General features: G+C 40.1%; 1 protein-coding gene across 1 annotated transcript in view; it reads left to right on the forward strand.

Annotated features, from left to right (window-relative positions):
• LOC122202391 (olfactory receptor 13A1) overlaps window positions 1-13626 on the forward strand; it is a 46249-nt gene extending 32623 nt beyond the window's left edge. Inside the window, exons 2-3 of the mRNA XM_042908750.1 lie at window positions 9661-9753; window positions 12582-13626. Coding sequence (XP_042764684.1) covers window positions 12621-13580 — 960 coding nt within the window. The 5' untranslated portion in view covers window positions 9661-9753; window positions 12582-12620 and the 3' untranslated portion in view covers window positions 13581-13626. The remainder of the gene's footprint in view (window positions 1-9660; window positions 9754-12581) is intronic.
• Window positions 13627-26705: the final 13079 nt, after the last annotated feature.

Below are 26705 nucleotides of genomic sequence, written 5' to 3' on the forward strand. Positions count from 1 at the left end.
GGATGCTGTATTTTGTCAAATGCTTTCTCTGCATCTATTGAGAGGATCATGTGGTTCTTGTCCTTTCTTTTATGGATGTGATGAATCGCATTGATTGTCTTGTAGATACTGAACCAGCCCTGCATCTCAGGTATAAATCCCACTTGGTCGTGGTGAATGATTTTTTAATGTATTGTTGGATCTGGTTGGCTAATATCTTGTTGAGCATTTTTGCATCCATGTTCATCAGGGAAATTGGTCTATAGTTCTCCTTTATAGTGGGGTCTTTGTCTGGTTTTGGAATCAAGGTAATGCTAGCTTCATAGAAAGAGTTTGGAAGTTTTCCTTCCATTGCTATTTTTTGGAACAGCTTTAAGAGAATGGTGTTAACTCTTCCTTAAATGTTTGGTAGAATTCCCCTAGAAAGCCATCTGGCCCTGGATTCATGTTTTTTGGGAGATTTTTGATTACTAATTCAATTTCTTTACTGGTTATGGGTCTGTTCAAATTTTCTATTTCTTCCTGTTTCAGTTTTGGTAGTGTGTATGTTTCTAGGAATTGTCCATTCTTCCAGATTACCCATTTTATTGGCGTATAATTGCTCATAATATTCTCTTATTATTGTTTTTATTTCTGCTGTGTTGGTTGTGATCTCCCCTCTTTCATTCTTGATTTTATTTATTTTGGTCCTTTCCTTTTTCTTTTTGATCAAACTGGCTAGGGGTTTATCAATTTTGTTAATTCTTTCAAAGAACCAGCTTCTGGTTTCATTGATGTGTTCTACTGTTTTGTTTTTGTTTGTTTCCATAGCATTGATTTCTGTTCTGATCTTTTTTATTTCCTGTCTTCTGCTGGTTTTGGGTTTTATTTGCCGTTCTCTTTCAAGCTCTTTAAGGTGTAAGGTTAGGTTGTGTATCTGAGACCTTTCTTCCTTTTTTAGGAAGGCCTGGCTTGCTATATACTTTCCTTTTATAACCGCCTTTGCTGCATCCCAGAGGTTTTGGGCTGTAGTGTTATCAATCATTTTCATTGGCTTTGATGGACTTTTTAATTTCCTCTTTAACTTCTTGGTTAGCCCATTCATTATTTAGTAGGATGTTCTTTAGTCTCCAATTATTTGTTATCTTTCCAAAAATTTTCTTGTGGTTGATTTCGAGTTTCATAGCGTTGTGGTCTGAAAATATGCACGGTATGATCTAGATCTTTTTGTACTTGTTGAGGGCTGATTTGTGTCCCATTGTGTGGTCTATTCTGGAGAACATCCCATGTGAACTGGAGAAGAATGTGTATTCTGCTGCTTTAGGATGAAATGTTCTGAATATATCTGTTAAGTCCATCTGGTCCAGTGTGTCATTCAAAGCCATTGTTTCTTTGTTGATTTTCTGATTAGATGATCTGTCCATTGTTGTAAGTGGGGTGTTGAAGTCTCCTACTATTATGGTATTATTATCAATGAGTTTCTTTATGTTTGTGATTAATTGCTTTATATATTTGGGTTCCCTCACATTTGGAGCATAAATGATTACAATTGTTAGGTCTTCTTTAAGTGGATAGACTCCTTACTTATGATATAATGCCTTCTTCATCTCTTGTTATAGTCTTTATTTGAAAGTCTAGATTATCTGATATAAGTGTGGCTACTCTGGCTTTCTTTTGTTGACCATTAGCATAGATGGTTCTCCATCCCCTTACTTTCAATCTGAAGGTGTTCTTAGGTCTAAAGTGGGTGTCTTGTAAACAGCATATATGTTTATGTATAAACATAAATTATGTTTATAAATTATACATAATTTTACATATTTTACAAAATATACATCATTTATACATAAAGTATACATAAATTATGTATAAACGTAAATGCTTTCTTATCCATTTTGTTACCCTATGTCTTTTGATTAGAGCATTTAGTCCATTGACGTTTAGAGTGAGTACTGAAAGATATGAGTTTGTTGCCATTATGATGCTTATAGAGTGGAGTTTCTGGTGGTGTTCTCTGGACCTTTCTAGTCTTTGTTGCTTTTGGTCTTTTTTTTTCCCCCCTATCTTTTCTCCCCTCAGAGAGTCCACCTTAAAATTTCTTGCAGGCCTGGTTTAGTGGTCATGAACTCCTTTAATTTTTGTTTGGAAAAATTTTAATCTCTCTTTTTATTTTGAATGACAGCTTTGCTGGATAAAGAATTCTTGGCTGCATTTTTTCTGATTCAGCACATTGAATATATCCTTCCACTCCTTTCTGGCCTGCCAAGTTTGTGTGGATAGGTCTGCTGCAACCCTATTCTGTCTTCCCTTGTAGTTTAAGGACTTTTTTTCCCTTGCCACTTTCAAGATTTTTTCCTTGCCTGAGTATTTTTGTGAATTTGACTATGATATGCTGTGTTGAATGTCATTTTTTGTTGAATCTACTGGGAGTCCTCTGTGCTTCCTAGATTTTGATGTCTGTGTGTTTCCCCAGGTTAGGAAAGTTTTCCACTATGATTTGCTCACATAACCTTTCTACCCCTTTTTTCTCTCTTCATATTCTGGGACCCCTATGATTCTGATGTTGTTCCTTCTTAATGAGTCACTGATTTCTCTAATTCTTAAATCGTGTTCTTTTGCCCTAGTCTCTCTCTTTTTTTTCTGCTTCATTATTCTCCATAAATTTGTCCTCTATATTGCTGATTTGCTGCTCTGCCTCATCCATCCTTGCTGCTGTGGCATCCATTTGAGATTGCAGCTCAGTTATAGCATTTTTTATTTCATCCTGAGTAGCTTTTAGTTCTTTTATCTCTGCAGAAAGGGATTCTAATCTGTTTTCAACTCCAGGTAGTATTGTTATCGTGATTCTAAATTCTGGTTCAGACATCTTGCTTGTATCTGTGTTGGTTAAGTCCCTGGCTGTCGTTATTTCCTGCTCTTTCCTTTGGGGTGAATTCCTTCATTTCATAATTTTTAAGGAAGAAAAGGATTTAATAACGTGAAAAAATAAATTAATTAATTAAAAATTAAAACAACATGCACACACACAAAAATCAAATAAATGATGCTATATTCCCAGGTGTGTTTTGGTCTGGTTGTTGAAAGTAGCTTGATAGAGTTGAGAAAAAAGAGGGAAAAAAAAGAAAGAAAAAAAAAGGAAAACATTTGAATATTTGACAAAAATGAATACACTGAAATAGAATAAAATGAAATGATGGAAATAGAATTTGTAAAATTTACAAAAAAGTAAGTAATATAGTAGAAAAAAATTTAAAAATATATTTTTAATAAAAATTGAAAATAAAAATAAAATTTTCTCTTTCTGTAGTCAAGAAAAAGAAAAGGAACAAAAAAGAAAAAAAAAGGAAAATTGAATAGATGGACCAACAAACAGACTGAAATACTATTGAAATTGCTTCGTTTTCCCCTAGAAGTCAAACTATGAAGTTCTTTATAGTTCATAAACTAAGCAGGCAGAGAGACTTGTGGTGTTCCTGAAGAGAGAAGTTGGCCCATTGGGCGGGTCTTAGTGTAACAGTCCATTGTCCACTAGATGGTGCTGCTTAACTTACTGGGGTGGATTGTTGTGGCACACATAGGTGTGTATGCACATGCGTGGGAGGGGTGAAAGTGTCATCACCCAGTTACCCGGTCTCTAGTATTGGAACTCTGTTCTCCCCAATCAGCAATAGCGCACCCGTCCTTTGTCTCCGGCTTCTGCCCACTCCCCACTTTTATACTGTGTGTGACTAAGCTGTCAGGTTGCCAGATGACACCTCCTTCTTGAGTTTTATCTCAGATGCAACTGTGTTTCCCAAGACCTCACTTCCGAGAGACTGCAGCTTTGACCTCTTCTGATGCTCTGGGGGAGGGTTTCACCGAGCAACGGCTGGGTGCCAGTCACACCCAGGAACATTCGCAGGACTGTGCTGCTGCTGACCCCCAGAGACTGTGGCTGGGTGCCAGCCTGCCCCAGAAAAAGTTCACGCGATTGTGTAGCAGCAGTATTTCAGGGATTATGGAAAATTACAACACACATCTGGCACCAGGCTTCACCTTAACGACCTTGTTCCAGTGCCAGTGAGTGTGGTTGTTCTCTAGGGTCTGCTGCCACCTTTGCCTGTGAGGTGCCTGCAGTCTCTACCAAATATTCTCCCAGCAGGGGAACCACCTTTCCCTGTGTGGCCTGAGGACCCCTGGATCTCACTCTGCTCCTGAGGATTTGCCCTTCCCACCAGAGGACCGCCAGGTATCAAACTGTGGAGTTTCAGACTCTGTGGTCCTCCTGTTTATAGAATCTTAATGGAATTTAAACCATCTCCTTTCTCCCTTTTTAGTTCAGTCCCTGTGACTGTTTCTACTTTTCCATTTTCTCTCCAGCTGCTTTTGGTGGAGGGTGCTTCTCCTGTACTCTCCCTCTGTCTCTGTCCTGTCTCTGCAAGCAAAACCAGTTCCCTGCCTTCTGTGGCTTCTCTCTTCCCCAGTTCATCTCTTTGTGCTGCATACCTGCTGAGTTCTGTGGTTCAGGTTGTTCAGATTGTTGTGTTAATACTCAAATCAGTTTTCTGGGTGTGCAGGATGGTTTAGTGTTGATCTGTCTGTATTTCATGGATGCAAGATGCAAAAAAAGCCTCGCATGCTGTTCTGTCATCTTGGCTCCTCTAAAAGCCCTGGTCTCATTGTTTTTAGAGATTTCCCCTCTATTATTATTTTTTTCTTATTTATTTATTTATTTATTTATTTATTTATTTATTTATTTATTTTTGAGAGAAGGGGGTGGGGGAGGAAGAGGCGGACAGAGGGAGCAGAGAATACAAAGCAGGCTCCACCCTGTCAGTGCAGAGCCTGATATGAGGCTCAAACTCATGAACTGTGAGATCGTGACCTGAGCTGAAGTTGGACACTTAACCCACTGAGCCACCCAGGTGCCCCACTATTACTGGTTTTAAGTGTGAGTCTTGATATGATTTTCTCACTGTTTATCGTGCTTGGGATTTATTGAAGTTATTACATTGTAAGGTTATATTTTTTATTAAATTTGGAAAAAATAGCCTTTATTTATTTAAATATTTCTTATGTTCTACCCAACTCCTTATCTACTTATGGGGTTTAATCACATATATATTAGGCTATTTGAAGTGGATTTATGGCTCACTGATACACTATTCTTATGTTTTATGTTTTCATATGTGTTTAATTTGGGTACATTCTTTATTTTTTTAACATTTATTTTTGAGAGACAGAGTGTGAGTGTGGGGGTGGGGCAGGATAGAGAGAGAAGGAGACACAGAAACCAAAGCATGCTTCAGGCCCTGAGCTTTCAGCACAGAGCCCAATGTGGGGCTCGAACCCATGAACCGTGACATCATGACCTGAGCTGAAGTCAGATGCTTAACTGACTTAGCCAACCAGGTGCCCCTAATTTGGATAGGTTCTGTTGGTAGTTTTTAAAATTTACCAATCTTTTTTTCTGCAATGTCTAATGTGCTGTTAATCCCATTAAGCATATTATTAATTTAAGACATTGTACTTTACATCTCAGAAATTCTATTTGAATCTTTTTGTATTTTTTATGTCTCCATTTATGTTTTCTATAGCTTCTTGAGTATTTGGAATATAGTTATTACAACTGTTTTGAGGTTCCTGTCTAGTAATTTAATTACTTTTGTCATTTCTGAGTTGGTTTTGATTCAGTTTTCTCACCTCAAATATGGGTGTATTTTCCCACTTCTTTGCATGTCTGGTATGCCAATTATGTCTGGCATGGGAATTATTATAAGATTTTGGGGATATTTTAAAATAATAATTTTCAAGTTTGTTGTGGGGATATGTGAGCTGTTTTGGGTTTTTATGCTGGTTTAGAAGGGAGGATTTAACAAAGACTGAGAATAAAGATGTAGAAAGATTGGGGCGCCTGGGTGGCTCAGTCGGTTAAGTGTCCGACTTCAGCTCGGTCATGATCTTGCGGTCCGTGGGCTCGAGCCCCACATCAGGCTCTGTGCTGACAGCTCAGAGCCTGGAGCCTGCTGCGGATTCTGTGTCTCCCTTTCTCTCTTCCCTCTCCAGCTCGTGCTCTGTCTCTGTCTCTCTCTGTCTCTCAAAAATAAATAAACATTCAAACAAAAGATGTAAAAAGATTGAGATGGGGAAGAATGAGGTTGAGGAACTCTGGTAGGATGATGTGTCCCTTTTCAGGAAGGTATGAGGCAAGGCCAGTAATTGTGAGGGACAAGTAGAAGAAGAAGGACTTGAAGAGTATGAAGTGTGCTCCAGGCCACAACTGGGTAATCAACCAAAAATTAATAATTGGATTGTTTTAACAACTGGTTCCACCTGAGGTTAAGGCACAGGGCCCAGAAAGAGGGGGGCATGGTATTGCCTAGATAGGACTCCCCATAACATCCTGTAGATCCCTAAATTTGCATAAGTTTCCAAGCATCTCCTTTGCTGGAAGGCCTTCCCTATCTGCTAAGTCTCACAGTGCAGCTCCTACTATCTTTCACTCAGTTATTCCACAGCTCTGCTTGGCACTCTTATCTATCAGATGGCATCTTTGGGGATTACACATAATTTTTCAGAGCCCCACCACTGTGGGACTCTTGATACTGCATAAAAATGTTAGAACTCTTAAATTCATTTCCTTGACTTTCCTCTCTTAACTTTCACTGTAGGTCTTTTGCCTCTGTTCTTTCACCTTCCCTTCACCTTTCCCTTCTACCTGTGTAACTGTATGATCATTCTCCTTTTCTTTTTTGGATTTCTATTTTAAGGAGTAACAAAATTCACTCTTACTGCCAGTTGTTTTTTGTAAATTCTCTTATCGTTAGTTTCTTTTTGTATATGTAGGGAAATTACTTTTTTCTAAAAATTTTCTATCCCTTTTTCCTGTATGACTTCCCTACTTGATTATATTTCCCGGTTTCCCTTGCCACTAAATGGGCAATGGAACTAAATTTTTGCTCATAGAATGTGAGCAGAAGGTATGTATGCAAATATGCCTCACTTGCTGGAAATAAATTGGTTTTCTGGGGCTTCCTGTCATTTTACTTCCTACAAGCTGAAATGTGGAGGTTATGGAAACTTTCATGATGGTGAAGAGAATAATTGCCTAGGAGATCAAGAATCATTGACTTGGGGGAACCCGGATCCCTTAATGAGATAGGACAAGGCTACCCCATCATCCTGGGAACTACCCTACTATTCATACACACTTCAGAGTATTGAATGAAAGAGAAAATATTAAGCCACATATATTTTGGTTTCTTCATTATAGCAGGTTAGCCTTTAACTTAACTAATACACATTTATTCATGAATGGTGACATATCGTTAACATCACGGGAAGGAAATTTTTTGTGTGTCTTTTATTTTGTTGGAAAAAAGATAACCTTTTTGGGTGTAATGCTGCCAGGCCACAGTCTTTCTGGGTAATTGTTTCTATTAATGACCCAACCATAATAACCTCTAACATGGTTTCTAAAATGGAGTCCTCTATATCTTCTTATGTAGTTCAAAGAAAAATTCTGAAGGTAGGTGTTGTTCACATTCTATAGATTAAAAACTTGGATTCAGAGAGATTACGAGATTTACACCAGTTCATACAGCTACTTAAGTAAGAGTCAGGTCTCAAAGCCATTTGGGAACCATTTACTTTAGTGCTTGTTCCTAGTACATCACACTGCTTAGTAAAATTAGAAGTGATTGAAGTGCCTTTTAATAACAAATCCACTGAACTCTATAGCCAAGCTAATGAGTCACTTAATCAATAGTTATACATTGAATGTCAGCTATATTCAGGACATTTTCATAAGGAGGAAGGTAATAGACATATCTAGCCTGTTCTCTGCTCATACAGAAGAACATATATATGTAAACAGGTGCCACACTGGGGGAAGAGGAAGTAAAATGTTGCCAAGCCCTTTTCATGTATTAGGTACTGCGATAATGAGGTAAGTCTTGTCATTGTTATAATTAAGTCCTGGAGAGGTTAGAGACTTGCCCCAAGTCACATAACCCAAGTAGGTTTCAGGCTTGGGATTGACTCTGTGTCTGTAAAGACTCTAAAGCTCACTAACATGGGGGAGCTCCTGAATGTGACTGAGATTTAGCAGGGAGTGATCATTTTCCTCCAGGAAGTCAGGGAAGCCTTGGCAGAGGTGATAGAGTTAGATCTGGGTAGGATTTGGATAGGGAGAGAAAGTATGGGGACAGGGGAAGGAAAGATAGCTTGGTAAAGGAGCCAAGGTATGAGTGAAAGATAGTGAGTGGGCCAGCTCTGTTGGTAGGGGTGGTTTATGTTGGGAAACATAGGGACATTGGCTCCATGGCTCTAAACTTCCATGAGAGGCAGTCTAGAAATGCTAACTGCCTTCCTGACACCCCCCTCCCCAGTCCATATGTCTGAGCACATTAGTCTGAGCACCTGAACCTGGGTCTGCACTGCCCCAGATTATGTGAACTGGGAGAGAGGTTTAGTCCTGCTCTCTGCTCAAGCTTACACCCTTTTACATATATTTGGATCAGAAGTCTGAACTGGCCTTTGTACGAACACCAGCGACAGCCAAGTACCTAGCAAAGTGGTACTTAATTGCTCCTTTAGGGTCCACTTAGAGTAATAGCTGTGAACAGGTGTCCCAGGTGTCTCCCATAGGCAGTGACAAACTTTGCTGAAGATGAGTCACAAATTCTTGGTAGGATTAGTTTAAATAGGGGCAGGAAGCCTTTGTCCGTACTGATCTTGTCCTAGGTTACATACTTCTTCAGTGTCACCATATTTCCTACCTCAATCATGATTGATGGAGAAAGGATGACTATACATAAAATCTATTAGCTCCACAAAGGTGAAGAATTTTATCCAGGTAATCAGGAGTATTCTGAAGATGGCTCATTCTATTGGGTGATATAAAAGAATGAGAAAAATTATGCCCATAACTCTAAGTCTGCTTAATTTTTATCATGAACTATATATAAGACCTGATATTTTTTGTTTAGCTGACCTACAATTAGTAACATTTGTAGATTTCTCACTCTGTATTATTACTATTTGATCAGCAAATGGAATAATAGAGCAAATAGGATGTAAAAACTGGCTGAGAGTTTAGGGTTTGTATTCACACCTCAATCAAAATAAGAATCATTTAGATTCTTGGTTAATTTTTCCTTCTCTTGACATTTTTTGGCATTTGACATTTATTTGACATTAGTTTTAGTGGGACAATAACATTACATAGCAAAGAATTCTAGGCTTGAATCCCAAAGTCTTGGGACTAGGTATTAGCTTTGTCACTAGTATTCTGTGTGAGTAGGATAAGTCACTTAGATACCTTTCTGACTTTACAATAAGTAGGTTGGACAAGGTTGTCTTTAAAGTATCTTTCAGATTTAAACCTGAACATATGAGATTTTGGCACTTTCTGATTTTTCGTTTTCTGCTCTTATGTTTACAATAGGAATATTTACCTTCATGTGTAATAGATGGACTTTGGATTAATTGGATTGTGTCTGAAAATTCTCAAACTTCTTCAGAGATAGTAATAATAGAAGTAGTCAACCTCTCCGTAATTAATTGAATGCCTTATGACAGCAATAATTCTCCACTTCTGAAATTATGAACAATAAATTGGAACTAAGATAAAATGTCACTGAAAGTAAATTGTCTTTCACATGAAATTCAACTTATTTGTATGAAAAATGAAATGAAATGAAATGAACTTTTTAATTTCAGGGATTTAAGGACACTTCATGCTGTTTCTTTAAAGTGATCAAATTGCCAAGATGCATTTTTATGTCCTTTGAAACTTGAGGGCTGGAAGTTCTGGTAAGTATGGAAAATAATCACTGTTTAAACGTCCTGTCACCTCACATGTGGAGAGTCATGTAGTTTGCAGGTAGTATGTGTTTAAACTTGGCAATTGGTAACTGAGATCTTTTTCTTTTCCCTCACATCTTTGGTAATAATTTTGCACTGCTTGATGGAGGATTAAAGCCAATGCCCTATGAACCTCAGGAGAGAGAGGTCTTTGTTATTTTCAGAAGAGGAAGCACCTGGCTGAGGTCCAACAGAGACTTCATGGTCATTCTCACAGAAAGAGTCTCTGCTCCCTTATTCTCTGATCTCCCTGTTGATCAATTGGATGAGGAGACTGTTCCCCTGCCCTGGAAATTACAGCACGAGGGTAATTATCTGAGGGGCAATTTGTTCCCTGAGTGTGAATCAGTTTGTTGACATTTCCTTGTGCTGAGCACCTGTTCAAAACTCCCATTTATGTTGTAGTTATTTATTTATTTTTCTATCGTCACTCTGGAGTGGAGTGAAGACCAAGACCAGATATAAAGTTTCCTTCATAATAGGCTCTTTTGGTCCTCCGATAGTGCTCTGTGACAGACCCACACACCACCGCTCAGTGTTTGGCGATGGAGGTGTCTATCTCTTCCCAGGTGTGGTCATAGCATTGAGTCTCTGGCTTGTAATCTGTGCGGTGGAGTGGGCTGTGAGTGATGACTGGGGGTGTCAGGTGGTGAGAATCCTAGGGAGGACATTCGTGGGAAGTGCAGAAACCTTACGTGGAGACATCCAAGGGGTAAATCCAACTCTGTTCCTTTTCAGCCTGCCTCAGCTTTTCAGTCTCATGGTGGTCCCTGGGGTTAAACAGGAGTCACTCACTAGGCTGTGTTGAGGAGGCAACAAAGTGACAAAGGAGCAAATAAAGTCTTCAGGCCCACATCTCATACTGTACAAAAGTAACATTCACTATTTTTGCATATAAAGCCAAAGCATATCTCATTTATTATCATCAGCAAAGCAATGGAGCAACCTGACACCTTGCTGCTGGGAAGATACAGATGGACCCCCATTTGTATTACCTTTGGACAGACTTTACACTAGCACAGCCTATTGCCCTGAATCAGAGGAATTTTATGCTCTTCTATTCAAAGAAAAGTTTTCACCTTACAAAATGGTGATGTGATTTGATCAGAGGTGTTTCCTCATTTTCTATAAACCCTTTAATGCTTCAGTGGTAAATACGTTTATTGAAGTTTGGTAAAAAGCAGAATTCTTAATTGAAAATGAGCATCTTTTTAAAATTAAGCCTTTTAATGAATGAAGAGTTGAAAAGAAGGAAAACGCAAATGTACCATGCTGATTTCATCTTAAACAATACAGAATTTGCACTGTGTTGAGAATAGAAACCACTCTGTTTTTATTGGTATTGGACTGTTCTTTGCTATTGTTTCAACAAATGTATTTTAGGGCCCACCTGTTTCATGCCAGACATGGGGCTGGGAGCCAAGAAAAGGGGCTCAGAAATGAATGAGGCAAATGCCCCAATCTTAGGGGAGATGGGTACCATAATCGTGAAGTGATGTGTTAATGAATTCTAGGATAGAAGCCAGTGCAGAATTTGGGGGCCATGAAGGAGAGAGTGGTCCTTTCTCTCTAGGGAAGGGATTTTAGAAAAGGAAAGGGATGATGATCGACCTGGTTCATGAGAAGGAGAGTGTTCCTGGCTGAGGGAGCTGCAAGAACAAAGCTACAAAAGTCTGGCATGGCTGGTGCTTTGGCCAGACTGGGAGATCTGGGTGTGGCTGGAGCTTTGGCCATGAGGGGTGAGACAAGAGGGAAAACATTGTCTAGAGAGGTGGGTAGATCCAGAAGTAGCAGTTGGGGGTCTTTATTCTGTCAGATCTGCCTTTTAGAAAGATTTCTTAAAAAATTTTTTTTGAATGTTTATTTTTGAGATAGAGACAGAGCATGAACAGGAGACACAGAATCTGAAGCAGGCTCTGGGCTCTGAGCTGTCAGCACAGATCCTGACCCGGGGCTCAAACCCACAAACTGTGAAATCACAACCTGAGCCAAAGTCAGATGCTTAACTGACTGAGCCACCCAGGTGCCCCTAGAAAGATTCTTAAATGGAAAAATTAGAAAATACAGAGAAACAAAGGCAAAGGAATTAAATCAACTATAATCAGTCTCCACTGTTGTTTATCATTCAGAACCAGTTGGTTTTTTTCTATAGGTATATGTACAAACGTGATTTTTTTTCTTAAACTCAAAATAAGATCCTATTGTACATACTACTTTTGAACTTTCTTCATGCTTTTTTGTAAACATCAGTAAAACACCTCTAAAGCATCATTTCGATAGGTATAGAGCATTATGCTATAGGAACATATTGTAATATACTGACCTTTAAGAGTATAAGTTGCTTTTATATTTTCAGTATTATAAATAATGCTGTTATTACACCTTGAAGATGAACTTAATTATTGCTGCAGGATAAATTCCTAGAAGTAAAAGTTCTGGCTCAAATGGAATATGAATTTTAAAAGGCCTGCATCTTGGCACCCATGCTAGTGTTAGTCAAAACCATGCTTTTCAAACTTTGCCACATGGTTCATAAAGAATGAATTACTGATTTAACTTGCATTTGTTTGAAGTTGAATGACGCTTTATGAATTGGCCATTTGTACTCTCTTTTTATGGGCTACATGTTCACACCCTTTGCTTAATGTCATATTGGTATGTTTCTCTTCATTAAGAAGCCTTCGTATCTCTGTATAATATTGCTCATTCCATGATGTCAGGTATGAATGAAACATAGTAGCAGCCTACCTTAGGATACCTCTCATTTCTCTCTCTAGTCCTGAAATCACATGGAGCTGTGAGTAGAGATTCACCTGATGATCATGGAAACCCCTCTCAGCCCAAGGACCATGCGTAACCAGACGCTAGTAACAGAGTTTATCTTGCAGGGCTTTTCAGAGCACCCAGAATACCATGTGCTCTTATTCAGCTGTTTCCTCTCCCTCTACTCTGTGGCCCTCACAGGTAATCTCCTCATCATTTTGGCCATCAGCTTCAACTCTGGGCTCCATACCCCCATGTACTTTTTTCTGTTCAACTTGGCTACCATGGATATTATCTGCACCTCTTCCGTCATGCCCAAAGCACTGGAGGGTCTGATGTCAGAGGAGAGCTCCATCTCTTATGGGGGTTGCATGGCCCAACTCTGTTTCCTCACATGGGCTGCATCCTCTGAGCTGCTCCTCCTCACGGTCATGGCCTATGACCGGTATGCAGCCATCTGCCACCCTCTGCATTACAGCACCATGATGAGCAAGGCTTTCTGCAGCAAGCTGACCACAGGTGTCTGGGTACTCTGTGCCTTCAACACAACCATCCACACTGGGCTGATGCTGCGGTTGAATTTCTGTGGTCCCAATATCGTTACCCATTTTTTCTGTGAGGCCCCTCCTCTGTTGCTTCTCTCCTGTAGCTCCACCTATGTGAATAGCATCATGGTTGTCCTGGCTGACGCCTTTTATGGCATATTGAACTTCCTGATGACCATCGTGTCATATGGCTTTATCATCTCCAGCATTCTAAAGATGCGGACTGTAGAGGGGAAGAAAAAAGCCTTTTCCACCTGCTCTTCCCACCTCATTGTGGTGTGTATGTATTATACCGCTGTCTTCTATGCCTACATAAGCCCTGTCTCTAGCTACAGTGCAGAGAAGAGCAAGTTGGCTGGTGTATTGTACACCATGTTGAGCCCTACTCTCAACCCCCTCATATATACTCTGAGAAACAAGGAGGTCAAAGCAGCCCTCAGGAAGATTTTCTCCTTCACCAGAAATTAATTTCTGTCTTCTGCAACTTTTGTTGGAGACTTCATATTGAAGTCCACGGTGGCCTCAGAGACTCTCCAATGAATAAGGCTTTGAAAACTACCACTAATGAACCAGTGTGATTACGAGGTTTTCAACATGCTGTGTAGAGCAATTATTGGTAATCGTCTTGGTTTCTTGCAATTTATATATTTTCCGCAGCTTGTAATGGATTTTTTAAAAAAATAAATAGTACTTAAATGAGTACTGAGTGATTAAGAGCACATTACTCATCTGGCAAAACAAAACTCATTTGATCTATATCCTTAGAAAATTGGTAATTCAGTTAAGAATACACTAGTACTCATGATGATGAATGTAAAAAGAAAAGGCATAACAGCGTTGCTTTGCAGGGTGTGGTGTGGATGTACAGAGAAGACATGTGTAGTGTGGAAGGAGCCCTACACTGGTTGGGGAGAAGATCTGGGTTCAAATTCAGACTCTTTCAGAGTACTCAATCCACTTCAGCTGTAGTTTCCTTCTAAGTGTAATGGGGAAAATAAATGAATCTAGAGATTGTGTCCAGACTGAACAAGAGAACTGAAGACAATGATATCAAGTGCTCTGTAAGTTTAAGATAATCCTTCTGGTGAGTGATCACTGAGGACAGGGGCAACTAAGGAAACTTGGATGTCACAGCCCCTCACCCCTGCCTGGCTCAGGGTGATATGTGTGGTGGCTAGCTGGAAAGGGTAGGTGGGGGTTAAGATACAGAAAGGGGCTGCTGGGGCAGCGGTGGATTCAACTCTCTAAAAATGACCTGGTGAGAAGCAGCATTGGGATGGGTAAATGAGAAGCCACTGTGGTGGTTTCTGATACAGAGTGGATCCTATTTATCTCAGGAAGCCTCAGGCTCATGAGTGATACCATCTCTGCTCAGGAAAGGCCAAATGAAGGAGTTCCTGTTGATGGATCTTCCACCTTTCCTTAGTTCTGGATTCTCTCCCAGCTCCCCAGAGCCTGTCATCTTTCAGTCCCCAATTTTTTTCCTGCTCTTTCAAACGCAAACGGGCCCATTTCAGTTTTCAGATCGCTTCTCTTTTCTGTTCGGTTGAACCCTGTCTCAGGCTCTGTACTCTGAGTCCTATGTGAGCAGCTGATCCTTCTCTCTGTGGCCTCTAGATCCAGGTGGAGCATCCGTCCCTGCCAGAGCTCTGTCTTGCTTAGAGTTTGCCTTCTCAGGAACAGATGCATTCTTTTCCTTCAACAAACCTGAGGTTCTTTTTTTTTTTTTTGACTCCTTTTGTAGGAACCACCACCAGTTTGCCTTTCTTAGCTGAGAAAGAGAAGCAGATCTTGCTTCCCTATATGTTATCTCTTAAAATTGGTCCTTGTGATTTAGTGCAGACAAACTCATGACTCCACTGGCATCCAGCAGGCAACATTTTCTATGACTGGCTGACTATGACTTCACATTATCGATTCTTTGAAGAGCCACAGAGAGGAACTGTTAGAACTTCAACTTATCCATTTCTCTGCTTTTTGTCTTTGATAATGTCTATCAGTTGAAGCTCATCCTTTCTTCAAATATTTCCCCAACCACAAGCCCTTACCCTTTTGGCCTCCTTGACTCAAGCACATCTCGTGTAAGTGTTCTGCCAGATTGGCCTGCCAACACCAACAACCATATGATAAGCGGTCTGGCTGAGGGAGATAAGATATGAGCCTGTGGTGCATACAGCTCCCCATCTGTGGAAGCTGCTTTATGAACTGAAGTCTTAGCCACCTTCCTATCCTTTGGCTCCAGACAATGAGGTAGTTGTATTCTTGTGTTTTATATTGGCTTTCCTTTATCTTCAGTTTAGGAATTGATCCTTGGGTACAGCTACACTAGGGTATGTCACCTTTGACATTGTTGACATTTGGGCTGAATCATTGTGGGGGGCTGTTCTGTGCATCATAAGATATTTAGCAGCATCCTTGACCTCTACCAACTAGATGCCGGTAGAACCACTCCAGTTGTGACAACCAAGAATGTCTCTAGACATTGCCAAATCTCCTTGAGGGTGAGGAGAGAGCAAAATTGTCTCTGGATGAGAACCACTGAACTAGAGTCAGCCAGCATCTCTTACGTTTGGGATTTGTGGTTGCCGCTATGCCACTTCCACCACTACTGCCCCCAGCTAATGTGAAAGCTTCTATATGTCAGGTCTGGGGATTAAGTATTGCCACAACTTATCTCTGGTTTTCCAGTAACACTATGAGACTAGGTAATACATCCAACTTACGTAATGAGCGGGAGGTGGAGGTAGGATTTCAATGAAAGCTCCAAGAATTTAAAGTGTATGCTCTTACCCACCAAAGTATACTTTAGGGCCTATCATGGACTCCACCTTCTGGCACCATACATGGTTGGGACAAGAGGCTTTGTAAGCAAGCAGCAAGCCCACTACAGCTCTTGTCCAACCTGACAGTGGACCTGGAAGAGCAGTCTTTTTGAAGATTGCTTAACAGTCTTAACAGGCTTAACAAAAGGAGAGACCTGAGCCATTTCTCCAGATATGGATTTCTTAGAGCCCTGTCTGGCAGGGGCAGGCATTTATTCCAGAAAAAGGGATTCATAAGATGGCAGAAGTCCCATCACATTTAATTTTCTGTTGCATGGGGCAGATTCTTATTTTAGCTTTTAAATTTAATCTAGGAGCCTCCCTTGTCTTAAAAAAGGAGGCTGGAGGGTTAATTTCATTGAAGGCAAGCAAGAGGCATTTGGCCCGCCTTGTCTGGGAGGGGTCAGAGCACAGAGGCAAGGCTAGTCCCTAGTCCTCCACCACCAGCTGGAGTGAGCCCAGCAGCCTCCTTGGTTGAGAGCTCTGCCCATTAGCCAGGCACCATAGCTGGGTCCTACTGTGTTGGTAGTTCAGCTAGAGAGTACACCTGGCATTCTCTAGAAAAACATGAGATTAAGAAGGGATCTGGACTTTGGAGGACAGTGTTTCCTTACATTGGTCCCATGTCAGATTTGAGGACCAAGCCATGATTCCGTCTTGTTTCATCCTTTTTGGGGGGTAAGCAAACCTCAGGTCTTTGGTGGGCTGGGATTCCTCATACATCTGAGTCTGAATCTCTTGGTAGTAGGATACTGAATTGATCTGCTGTTTTGTGCTTCCACATGCTGTCTTTTTAAAACAAAAATTTTTAATGTTTATTTATTTTTGAGAGAGAGAGAGAGAGAGAGAGAATGAGAATGAGACAGAATGATCAGGGGAGGAGCAGAGAGAGAGGGAGACACAGAATCTGAAACAGGCTCCAGGCTCTGAGCTGTCAGCACAGAGCCTGACGCGGGGCTCAAACTCACAAATCATGAGATCATGACCTGAGCTGAAGCTGGATGCTCAACCAACTGAGCCATCCAGGCGTCCTCCACATGCTCTCTTTTCCACTTTAAACACTTTTGCCCTCGCTGTGAAAGACCTATGAGAAAATTGAGACCCATCAGAATGCTTCATTTTTCTGAATTATAATGAATTATGGTGATTAGGTAGCACCATAAATGTGTACCTTCTAAAACAAAACTGTCATCCATAGTTCCTCTACTGGACAGTGTAAAATCTCAAAGCCCAAATTTTAATCCAACCTCCAGTCAGATTCCTTGGGATGCCAATTAATCTACCCGGCATGACTTTTACATGGATGTACGTGCCAGGAAACACACCACATTCTCCTGCTTCTCTCTGTGCTGGGGTAGCTACTTGAGCTAGTCTAGATGGGGAAGTCTTAAGTTGCTTGGGCAGCAACTGGTTCATTATTAATCTATTGTCTCTCAGCTCCAGTTCCAGATCTGGACTCTGGGCCTGGGGTTCTATAAACCATATTTCATGTTTGCAGCTGAATTTCTGTGAGTTTCTGCCCAGAGGAGTCCCTAGAGAAAGATTGAAACAGTAGATGCAGAAGGAACTTGCTTCCTGCTTCTGTCAGCATTGCCCTGATGCTGGTTTTTTTTTTGTTTGTTTGTTTGTTTGTTTTTTTTAACTTTGCAGTAGTGATTGGGCCCAGGGACAGCAGCTGGCTGCAGTTTTCCCACTTGCAGGAGCAGCCTCATTAGCCCTTCAGAGACACTAGCATGTTGCCTACTCAGAGGCCTACTCTGAGTTTTGATGTTGCCTACTCAGAGGTTTGAATCCCAGCTCAGTGGGAACTGTCTCGTCCAAGGTCCCAAGGAAGCAACACTCTCTGAGCAGTGCCTGTTCCTCAGAGGCCTGAGTCCTAGCTCTGTGGAGTCTCTTCACACCACAAGAAGAACAAGTCTACCCAGGAAGCACACCCTCATCAGAGGACTCTGACCCAGCTCAGTGGAGCACCTTCTCTGGACTTCTCAGTTACAACGGCTTTCAGCTCTCTTTTGGTTCCTCCAGCCCCGGGAGATAAAGCTTCCTTCTGCACTTGCTGTCTCTTTATCATCTCAATGTTTGCCTCATGCCCTTATGGTCCTCCAAAAGTTGTCTAACCAATTCCTATACTAAATCTCTGTGAAGTTGTGTGATATAGTTTGTTTCCCACTTGGGCATTGATTGATGGAGGCCTCCCTTCATTGGGTGTTTGGTTTAATGCAGCAGCTGCTGCTGTTGCTCCCATGGTCTCCAGCAGGAGTGCTTTGGGCTCTGATCTAAATTCTACTCCCTCCGTTTCTGTCTCAGACACTTGACAGCAGGTCAAGGGAAAGAGCACATTCTGCTCCAGGAGTGAGGAGACGATAATTCTGATTTTGTCATTATTTCTCATGACCTTAGGTGATAGTTCTTATAAGAATTAAGAGTTCTTTCAGTCTTCCTCTTACAAATTTCAGGATCGTTTTAAAAAAGGTGTCAACATTTCCTCATTGCACAACTGGGCCGGAGAGGAATCTCTTTGAATGCTCTAGACAACTTTTTATCCTGACCTGATTCATGGTTTCAGAGTAGTTCGTTTATCTTTATTATCCCATCTCAGGATGACTGTCCTTGTTTTCCTGGTACACCTACCGCTGGGTGTAGGGAGAAGGCCTTTATCTCTCCTTCAATCAGAGGTAATTATCTTGGCATCTGGAAACCTAACCATGTGCATTTTTGGAGGTACTTTGTGAATTAAAGTCTCCCTTATCATCCTTTCTGGGGGTCTTTCATAGATCTTAGGATCCAGTTACATGATTACATGTCAGTGTCCTTGGTTCTTTGGTTAAAGACTTAAGGCCACTGTTCTCTTATTGCTGGAGGCTAATTATAGATTTGAGAGGACTCAGAGATTATAATGCAATGTGTATAAACAAATTGAAAATAAGACCAACTATTAGGGTATTAATTGGATCAATATGTGTTATAAAACCTACATAATTTTCTCCCAAAATATTCTTTTTCTGCTGGTATTACTATTTGGCTAGGATCAACTATTATCATTATCTCAGTTCTGTCTCCTTATAGACTTCCATTCATCCTGTTCTCTTACCACAAATACTTATTCTGTCTTCATCAATCTCTGTAATACCTCCTGAGGATACAGCAGTGAGAAAGATGGGTAAACATTATCTTACCATGTGGTTGGGAAGGCAGTTTAACAAATAATGAAAGTAAAATGTCATCAAAGGGAAGGCTTAACCACAGCAAGAGAATTTCACCTATAGGCCTCCTCTAACAAATGTCATTTCAGCTGATATCTAAAGGATAAGTCATGGCTAGAAGGGCTACTTTTGAGTGAGAATGGAGAAAGGAGAGACTATTCCAGGCTTAGATTCCTGGCAAGAACATGCGGGCAAGAGTGATTGTGGAACATAAGAATGGTTGGTCCAGATTAAGAATAGTGGGAGTTGACTCAGATGATAACATAGGAGGCTCCTGAACTTCCCTCCTCCCACAGACACACTAAATGTACAGCCACACATACAGCAATTCCCTCTGAAAGAAATCCAAAAACTAGCTGAGGGACTCCTACACATCAAGCAAATGTGAAAATACCCACAGCAAAATGGGTAGAAAAGCTAAGACGTACTCTCACCATAAACAGGACAACATTTAGTATCCCAACTTGTAAGACTCCCACCAAAGTGATGGGGTCCAAAACACCTAGTTCTGAAAGCCAGTGAAGCTTGTGTCCATGAGACTCACAGAACTATAGCAAACAAAGAAATAGTTCTTAACAGTATGTGAGCAGTTGCTATGGCTATCCCCCCAGGCCCAGTGTAAATGAACAGGAAATAAGGTCCATCTTCCAGTCTTTTTTAAAAAAAAATTTTGTTAACGTTTATTTTTGAGACAGAGAAAGAGCATGAACAGGGGAGGGGCAGAGAGAGAGGGAAACACAGAATCCGAAACGGACTCCAGGCTCTGAGCTGTCAGCACAGAGCCCGACGTGGGGCTCGAACTCACGGACCGTGAGATCATGACCTGAGCCAAAGTCGGACGCTTAACCGACTGAGCCACCCAGGCACCCCTTCCAGTCTTTTTTAATATTTGGACATATGATTTCTTATGATAAAAGTACACAATTTAGTTGTTACTGCTATGTAAATAGGATTTGGTTTTATATATGACTGAAGTCCTCATTCGACCTCCCACTGATACAGTGCTAACATATGCACCCCTAAGTTTTCCTGTAGTCAATTTGGACATTTGCTTCATATACGTACAGAATGTAAAATGGATAACAAAAGTAATTTCTTAACATTGTTAAGTTAAACTTGTAACGGTGCCCAACTGAGCGATCAATTAAGACTTAATAGCATTCAGATCATTGGCTGAATTCACTTAGAAGGATACAATAGGAACCATAGCTTACTTGAAGGGCAGTGTCAAGCATCCTTCTTCAGTGGGAGTTGTCCTTGCGGTATTCTACATAGTCACCCAGGAGCTATTATCTTTGGCTCTCCAAGATGACATCTCGGGTGGAAGGAGACAAGATCTACATGTCCCACAAAGGCCAATATCTCTTGAATAATGTATTTTCAAAATTCATGTTTATCCTGGGACTTTAAATGTGAACCTACTTGGGAATTGGGTTGTTGCAGATGTAATTAGTTAAGATGAGTAAGTGGGTCCTTACTCCAATATTACTGGTGTCCTTCTAAGAGGACCTTCTCCAGAGGACTGGCATCCTTCTGTATGTCTATTCATATAGACATACAGATGAAGAAAGAGAGAAAGACATTGGAGTGTGTCAAAGACTGCCATCAACCACCACAAGCTATAAAAGGGAAAGACAGATCCTTTCCTTGAGCCTTCAGAGAGAGCATCGCTCTAATGATACCTTGATTTCAAACTTCTAACATCTAGAACTATGAGAAAATGAGTTGCTGTTGCTTTAAGCCACCCAGTTTGTGGTAACTGTTATGTCATCCCTTGCAAACTAGTACAGGTGACTTCTAAGGTAAGGGAAGCCCAAAATTATGGCTTCTCATCAGGTATTAGTTCCTTATATGGAGAAGCAGCCAACCACTCATGGGTCACAATTGGCTTTTCATATTTATGAGATTTACAGGGGAACAATTCTAGAAAGTAAACAGAAGATCAAGTCAACATGCAGAAAAGGAAGGAACTTGGATAATTCTTTACCGACAAACATAAAAGGAAGTATTTGCTAATTTAAACAGACTGCTGTCATCCTCTTTTGCACTTAGAGGAGTTAAATCCTCACTATTACTATGGGTCTTTTACTCACACACAGGTTGTAGATTGGCTGGATATGATGCGATATGATAGCCGTGGCTCTGGCTGAAGATTAGCTTCAGGGGTGCTGCACATGTCTTCTCAGATTTCGGAGATATGTGGCCAACTGGAGCATGATCTGCTCATGGCTGATGGATGGATGTAGTGCAAGAAACTAAGCCAAACCAAACCAATCCATTTAAAGCCTTGACTTGTATAATGTCTACTAACATTCCACTAATCAAGCCCTACCTCAGTGGGATGAGGAAACATACTTGGCCTGCTCTAGAAACAAGTATTGCTACATCACATGGCAAAGGACACGGATATATACTTATTACAGGGAAGAGGTGAAGAATTGGGAATGATAAACTGGTCCTCCTTGATAACCCTCTTTCAGTTGTGAAAGGTGAATGCTACCTCCTATTTCCTCTGACTTTGTCTCAAACAAAATCCATGAAGAATAACTAGAAAAAAGAGAATCTTTGTCTGAGAATATAAGAAGAATTTGGTGGTTTGATGGGGGATGGAAGAGGGAATTTTGAGGGGGTTAAGAAAAGGCTATGACAAAGATAATCAAAGACAGAGAAAGGGAAAGAATAGAATATGGTGGAAGTGATATGGCACGATATCCAAGTCTAGGAGAACAGAAGCAGTATAGCTTATTCTGTCTGGTTCTGTCTCTTGGGATATTCACTTTTAAGCCATCACATAAGATATCTACTTTGAAGCCACCACCTAGACCATCTAGAGAGACCATCTAGAAAAACTGTATGGAGACCTAGATACTGGAGGAGCCCTCAGCTCTTTGAATCTTTGTAGTTCAGATACCAGTCATGTAAGTGATGAGACCTTCGACCCCAGGCCCAGTTATTGTCTGACTGCAACTGCATGAAAGATTCTGAGTGGGAACCACCTGGCTGAGCAGTATTCCCTGGAATAAACCTCATTTTGCCATGGTATAGAATTCTTTGTATGTATTGCTGAATTCTTGCTAATTTTGTGTTAAAGATTTTTGTATCTATATTTATGAGGAAATTCTGCCTGCAGTTTTCTTTATATACTGTCTTTGGTTTTAGTATCAGGGCATGATATGGACTAAACTGTGTCCCCCCAAATTTATATGTTGGAGCCCTAACCCCCCATGTAACTATATTGGATACAGGAAATTTAAGGTGGTAATTAAGGTTGAATGAGATCATAAGGGTACAGTCTTAATTTGCTAGAGCTGATGCTCTTACAAGAAGAGGTAGAGACACCAGAGTTATCTCTATCATGTGATATTGTGAGAAGGTAGTTGTCTGCAAACCAGGAAGAGAGCTCTCACCAGAACTTGACCAAGATCAAGTGATCAGCATGTTTTATAGGCACTTGAAAGTAATGTGATTTCTTTGTTGTTGGGTGGGTATTCTATAATTGTTAGTTAGAACCTGATGGTTGATGATGTTGAGTTTGTCTATATCCTTACTGCATTTTTCTTTTTTTGTCTACTTGTTCTGTCAATTGTTGTGAGAGGGATGGTGAAGTATCCAAGTGTAATTATTAATTGTCTTTTTTGCTTTTCAGTTCTATCAGTTTTTAGGTTATGTATTTTGCAGCTCTCTTGTTTGGTGCACACATTTAGGATTGCTGTGTCTTGATATATTGACGTTCTCATTATTGTGTAATGTCCCTCTTTGACTTTGGTAATTTTCTTTGCTCTGAAGTGTCCTCTGTCGATATTAATATAACCACTCCTGCCTTCGTTTGATAAGTATTTGCATGGAAGTCTTTTCCTATCCTTTTACTTTCAAACTGCCTATATTGCTGTATTCAAAGTGAGTGCTTATAGATATCATATAATTGGATGATGTTTTAAAATCCATTTTATCAATATTTAAATTGGTGTTTTCATATTTAATGTAATTTTTGATGTTTTAGGGTTTAAGTGTGCTATTTTACATTTTGTTTTCTGCTTGTTTTTCATTTCCATGTTTTCTTTTTCCTGTCTTCATGTGGGTTAGTTGAATTTTTTTAATAATTCAATTTTTATTTATCTATAATGCTTTTGAGTGTATCTTTTTATATCTTTTTAGTGGTTGCTCTAGGTATCATTTCCTATGTTTAGAGAACTTCCTTTGGTCATTCTTTTAGGATAGATAAACTGGTGACAAATTCTTTTAGTTTTCCTTCATTTGAGAATGTCTTTATTTCCCCTTCATCCCTAAAGGTTATTTTCACTGGATGTAGGATTCTGTGTATTGATAATACTTTTCTTTCAGCACTTGAAAAATATTGTGCTACTTCCTCTAGCCTCCATGGTTTGTAATGAGAAATTTACTGTCATTTGAATTGTTCTTTACCCTGCGAGTAAAGAACAAATGCGAGTTTGGGGAACCTGGGTAATGTGTTGTTTCTCTCTTGATGCTTTCAAATTTTTCTTTCTCTTCAATTACCAGAAATTTGAATATGACATGTATTGGTATGGATTTCTTTGAATTTATCCTATTTAGAATTTATTCATCTTCTTGAATTTGTAAGTTGTATTGTTTGCCAAACTTAAGAAGTTTTCAGCCTTTGTTTCTTCCAAGTCCTTTTCCAGTCCCACTCTGTTTCTCCTCTTTTTCAGACTCCAATGACACAAATGTTAGATCTTTTGTTATAGTTCCACAGGTCCATGAGGTTATATCTTTTTTTTTCAGTCCATTTTCTTTCAGATTGGTAATTTCTATTCTATCTTGTTAAATTTTTAAAAATGTTTATTTATTTTTGAGAGAGAGAGAAAGAGTGAACAGAGGAGGAGCAGAGAGATAGGGAGACACAGAATCAGAAGCAGGCTCCAGGCTCCAAGCTGTCAGCACAGAGCCTGACACGGGGCTCGAACTCACAAACTGCAAGATCATTACCTGAGCCGAAGTTGGACACTTAACTGACTGAGCCACCCAGGCGCCTCTCTATTATTCTATCTTGAGTTCATTGATTTGTTCCTTTATCTTCTGCATGCTGCTGTTCAGTACATCCATTGAATTTTTTAAGAAATTTAGTTATGATATTTTTCAGTTCCAAAGTTTTCATTTGGAATTTTCATTCTAATTTATGCCTGTTATTTCTTGACTGGAATTTCTTTCTTTTTTTAAAATTTTTTTAATGTGTATTTATTTTTGAAGGAGAGAAAGACAGAGTGTGAATGGGGGAGAGGCAGAGAGAGAGTGAGAATCAGAAGCAGGCTCCAGGCTCTGAGCTGTCAGCACAGAGCCCGACGCGGGGCTGGAACTCACAAACCGTGAGATCATGACCTGAGCTGAAGTCGGACACTCAACCAACTGAGCCACCCAGGTGCCCCTCTTGACTGGAATTTCTATTTTTAAATTTGTTTCAAGCATGTTTGTAATTGCTTATTGAAGCATTTTTGTGATGGCTGCTTCATACTCTGTCAAGTAATTCTAATACCTTGATGTACACTAATTGTCTTATTTAAGTTGAGCTCTTCCTTGTTCTTGGTATGGCAAATTATTACCAACTGAAACCTGGGCATTTAGCTCTTATTTAAACTTTGGGTTTTATCTGGTGTTCTTTGACACTGTTCTGGCAGAGTAAGAGAGAGCTTCATCTTATTACCACAGATGGATTTCCCACTTGAGCTTTCAACTCTACCTTAATAACATAATGCAGTTGGGAGTAACTGAAGTTGGTATGTTACTACCTTAGTAACATAATGCAATTTACTTTGTAAATTCTGGGAGGATTATATGTACCCTATCTTTGAAGATTTTCATGGAGGATAATGGACATTTGGGAGTCCATGTTATTATATTTGTGTATGTAATGAAAGGGTAGCTATGATTTTTATATTATAATTTTCTTTTTTTTAACAATGCCCAATTAGTAGCCATAGGGATCCTAGAGGGACATTGACCTCTAAATAGCTTTGTTCTGTCTTCTAACGAGGCCTAGCATGTCTGGGGCCCGCCCCCTGGCCCTGGTTGATCCTGATTGGTGTTAAGAGAGTCCATTGCTAAAAATATGATGGTGAAAATTAAATTCACTTTCATCTCGGCTTCCAATGACATGTGTGTTCTTCTCAACCTAGAGAGGTCAGGAAGCGGAAATGCATTTTACCTGCCCTGGAATTCATTTAAGAAGAATACCATGTATAAGAGACCAGTTTGAGTGAGGAGGCTAATGTCTTCCACCATGCCCCAGAGCATTTGCCCAGCAAGCAGGGTCTCCTGCTGGTGGTGGCTGATGTAGGAGCAGAATGTGAGTTTGGGGAACCTGGAGGCTGCAAGGAAGGTATGAAAGCTTTTTGGAGTTCCAAATTAACTCATTCCCAGATTCCAGTAGAACACTGAGGACTATATGTATGTGATCTCCTTTCTTTCCCAGGATTTCATCAGGCAAGATTGCCATGGAGCTTTCCCTTTGGTTTACCCCAGTTTTGGTAAGTTCTGATTTTGTATGAAGAAGCATGCTTAGTCAACGTGATGCACATTTTGGACTTTTCTCTAGGACAAATTAGGGTCATTTCAAATGCAAATGTTTCTCTCTCTCTCTCTCTCTCTCTCTCTCTCTCACACACACACACACACACACACACACACACACACACACACACTTCTAAGTTCCTAGACCAGCATTTTGGTTTGCTGGAAGAATGAGGAGAGGGAGACCAAGTTCTGCTTACTGTGAGTTGCATCTGGGTAAGTACATGGCCTTAGTGTGATTGAGTTATTTTGCCATTAAATTTATTGTAAATTGAAGCAGAATCCATTCCTCTTCAAGCTGATTTACTATACTTAAAATAATGGGGTTTGGCTAAATCAGAACTAGTTCAGAAATCTGAGATGAACACTAGTTGACCAGAACGACAAAGCCTCACATAGAGAAGTTTATGGATTTAAAGGGTAATGGAGTATTTTATTTAGGTAGACAGTAGAAGAGACAGTGAATCAGAAAATAATTGCCAGAGTCAAGGCATGTAATTTCTCTTTCTGTCCTCAGGCTAGTATCTCTAAAAGTATGTACTAAAAGGGTCAGAAGATAGAGATTCTCCCTTAGACTGACCACTTAGCACAGGAGGAAGGGAAAACTCTCCTTTCTTACTGACTGGTCTCAAGCTCTGTAGGAAAATGACCTGGCTTCTATCTCCCACAGTATAATTAAAGTCCATCTGATACTCTAGTACTCTCACTTTAGAGGGCTGCATCTGGGACCATAGGAAGTTTTCCTGTAAGTAATGTTATGACATCAAATATGGATAAAAAATCCTAAGGACATCATGGGGGAATAATTTTTTGTGGGATGACCTACTCATGACTGTAGTTTTTTTTTTTTCCCCTAAGGCTACAGTTTTCCTTTTGCAATATTCACCCTTTGATGATATTGATGATATCAGTGGTATCTTACCAATAATATGTTGCATGATCAGATATAAAAGTAAAAGAAGGGTTTTTTTTTCCTGCTCGGCAATAGAGTACAGAAAAAATGGCTAACACTCTTAAAATTACAT

This window comes from Panthera leo, chromosome D2 (assembly GCF_018350215.1).
Source record: "Panthera leo isolate Ple1 chromosome D2, P.leo_Ple1_pat1.1, whole genome shotgun sequence".
NCBI lineage: Eukaryota > Metazoa > Chordata > Mammalia > Carnivora > Felidae > Panthera > Panthera leo.